The sequence below is a fragment of the Propithecus coquereli genome, unplaced genomic scaffold (genome assembly GCF_000956105.1).
Source record: "Propithecus coquereli isolate 6110/MARCELLA unplaced genomic scaffold, Pcoq_1.0 Scaffold498, whole genome shotgun sequence".
NCBI lineage: Eukaryota > Metazoa > Chordata > Mammalia > Primates > Indriidae > Propithecus > Propithecus coquereli.
Genome location: NW_012150818.1, coordinates 439,841 through 443,140, shown reverse-complemented (window position 1 = coordinate 443,140; position 3,300 = coordinate 439,841). Strand labels below are relative to the sequence as shown.

The following is a 3,300-nucleotide window of genomic DNA, read 5'->3' as shown; positions in this document are numbered from 1 at the left end:
GCAAACGCTTCCCGAACAAATAAAAGGAGCCACCCACAGAGATCGCGTCCCCATGCGCTCCTGTCATTCATTTCTTTAATAGTCACTCAACATCCGCGACGTGCCAAACACCGCGTTAGACGTCAAGGCAGCAACAGTTAAAAGGCTCTGCCTGGCGACGTTTGGATCCTGCGGGGCGGACCGAGAAGAGACAAAGCATCCCAGAAACATAGTCACAGCCGCGCCTGATGTCCCCCAGGGGACTTGGGAACAAACAGTCGCGCACGGGGACTCGGAGCGGGTCCCGGCGCCTGTTTCGGTTTCCCCAGCGATAACGCCAAGAGCCTGCTGGGGATTAAAAGGCGGGTCGTGACGGCAACGCGGCTCCCGAGGGTCCGGTTTTCTCTTTCGAGCTCTGACAGCCAAGCGAGGCGGGAGGAGAAGCCCCGGGTCACACGCGAGGAGCCCGAAGCGCGCAGTGTTGTCGCAGCCGCGAGCACCCCGGAGGGGCTGCGAGCACTGACAGCCGGCCCGCTCGCCGCCTCCCTCACCCACCCGCCCCACTCACCATGGCGTCGGAGACGGCGCCGCCCCGGAGCCCCGCGGCCCCAGTCCGCCGAGCTTCGCACCTCGCAGCCTCAGGCCAGGACGACCCTCACGAGAACTGAAGATTCCAACTGCCCTCAGGGACTGACGTTTTTGGGGGAAGGCTAAACGGGAAGGACCGGAAGTGAGCGACCGGAAGTGAACGTGGGAATAGGCCCGGGCAGAAAAGACCGGGACGCTCCTGGGCGTGGCCTTCATGGAGCGGCGCGCGTGTGCGGGTGTTGAGGGAGGGGAGGGTGGTAAGACTGCGCATGCGATATAGGACGGGCGCGATTGGACTAGCCTGGGAGGCCGGCTTTATTCTCGCGATAATAACTGTGCAAGCTCTCGCGTGAGTTATTGGCAATGCGGAAGCGGGGGACGCTGCGTGCGAGCGTGCGGGAGGGTGCCTGGGAGTCATTGTCGCTGCGCTGCTCATCCCGGCGGCCCCGATCTTGATTGTTATGTGAAAGCAGATACCCCGTTTTGGAAATTACTCGCCCTCATCTCCCTGAAAGAACCGAGGCCGCGCGGCCGCGTGGGGCCGCCGGAGGCACAGCCCCCGGGTCTCCGGGCGGCGGGCGCTGCGACGCGTCCGGGGCCAATCGGAGCGGGAGTCGCGCGCTCCGGGGGCCGGAGCCGGCCAAGGCTCGTCTCCCGGAGTCGCTCGGCCTTGCAGGGCCGGACTGGTGCTTGGGGACACCCTCCTTGAAGAACTTAAAGTCTGCCGGAGAACCTGACCGCGGGGGGGCGCCCCAGCTGCAGCCAGGAGGCCCGAGGCTGCAACGGGAGCGGGTGACGTGCGGTTGCGTATCAGGACGCGTACTCGGGCACCAGGATGTCGTGCCTGAAGGTGACAAGGACAGCCAGTTTCCCTTCCAAGTGTTAAGTGGGCCTGTGGCCACCCCGGTTTAGACTCCATCTTCCCACGTCTCTGGGGGCTGGGTTTGGGGTCAAACAATGGCCAGGGGGACCGGAGTGGACACCCTTTGCCCGTTGCCCGTCTCTGCTGAGATCAAGTCACGACAGGTGCAGCCAGCTTGACCTCAGAGCTAGTGTGAGGACGCAGGCGCCCCTTCCAGCTGCACAACACTGAGCTCTGTTAAGATGAGAAAAATAAACGGATGTCTTGTTAACGTCGCTGCATTTGGGGGGAGCTTTTCTTACAGCGGCTCAACCTTTCCCTTTAAATACCTGGCCCCAAATTTGTGGAGTTATTCCTCACTCCGATGAGACATTGTCAGTATTTCCATACGTTTATCCATTACATCCCTGACTCGAGGGTGCAGAGATCATATACGACAGCATTCAGAAATCATGACCTATGGGCCGGGCGCGGTGGCTCAGGCCTGTGATCCCAGCACTCTGGGAGGCCGAGGCGGGTGGATCGCTTAAAGTCAGGAGTTCGAGACCAGCCTGGGCAACATAGCAAGACCCTATCTCTACTAAAAATAGAAAGAAGTTAGCTGGACAACTAAAAATATATAGAAAAATTAGCTGGGCAAGCTGGCTCATGCCTGTAATCCCAGCACTCTGGGAGGCCGAGGCGGGTGGATCGCTGGAGGTCAGGAGTTGGAGACCAGCCTGAGCAAGAGTGAGACCCCCATCTCTACTAAATAAAGAAAGAAATTAGCTGAACAACTAAAAATATATAGAAAAAAAATTAGCCAGGCATGGTGGCGCATGCCTGTAGTCCCAGCTACTCGGGAGGCTGAGGCAGGAGGATCGCTGGAGCCCAGGAATTGGAGGTTGCTGTGAGCGAGGCTGACGCCACGTCACTCTAGCCCGGGCAACAGAGTGAGACTCTGTCTCAAAAAAAAAAACAAAAATATCACTTATGCTGATGGCCCTGGCGTCCACTCCCGCTATATACCAAAACCTGAGTTCCATTTCCAGAACTCTCTGGCTCTTGGGAAGGCAGCTGCATCCCAGCTTTAAGAGTGGCACTGGGAGCGAGGTTGAGCCAATCCATCAGCCCCGTGTCCTTAGTCACCACTGTTGGGCTTAAGACTCAAGCCCAGTGACCTAGTCAGAGTCTCAGTAGTTGCTTAAAGTGCTGGACGGAAGCTACCCTGCTGGATGTCAGCACAGATTAATACACAGAAGCTACCGTCGGCCACTTCAGGAATCAGGAGCCAAGACCTAGTGTTTGGTGACATCAGTGAGCTGATGAGCGAGGCCTATCACTTCGTCTTCAGTTACACGAACCAATAAATCCCTCTAGAGTTGAAACTTCTAAGAGTCAGACTTACCTTGCCACGATCTGCTGAATGGCCTTCCCTTCTCTGCTCACACTGATCCTGTTCTTGCTGCTCCTTTGGCCCCGTAGCACCCTTCCTGCACCCCCGCCACCTGCCCCATCTGCCTAGGTGGCGCTCATGGTTTCAGTTTTAACCAACTGTATGCATAATCTGGTTCCACCACTTAGGTGGCCTTAGAGGACTCACCCAATTGCAGTAATTCTTGCTCTGTTGTGAGCTTGGCCTAATAGTCTTTATACCTTTCTGTTCTCATTTTTCCTCTTCCACGATACTGAGACATTTGCCTTACGTTCATGGTTTTAAAAGAGAGATTGCAGAAAAAGTGCTCGGAACGGATCAATGGAAAGTTCTCGATTCGTTGAAAAACAAAAATCCCACACTCTGCAGTCAGATTTATTAGGAAGCCTAATCTAACCCCTACATACAGGCAGCTGGACCAGGCTCAGGGCCTTCTATAACTTTTTTTTTTTTTTTT

General features: G+C 56.4%; 1 protein-coding gene across 1 annotated transcript in view; it reads right to left on the bottom strand.

The window, feature by feature from the left end:
• The window catches only part of LOC105819703 (pre-mRNA-splicing factor ISY1 homolog), a 16,719-nt gene extending 16,050 nt beyond the window's left edge, over positions 1-669 (bottom strand). Inside the window, exon 1 of the mRNA XM_012656015.1 lies at positions 548-669. Within this exon, the coding sequence (XP_012511469.1) occupies positions 548-550 (3 nt within the window). The 5' untranslated portion in view covers positions 551-669. The remainder of the gene's footprint in view (positions 1-547) is intronic.
• Positions 670-3,300: the final 2,631 nt, after the last annotated feature.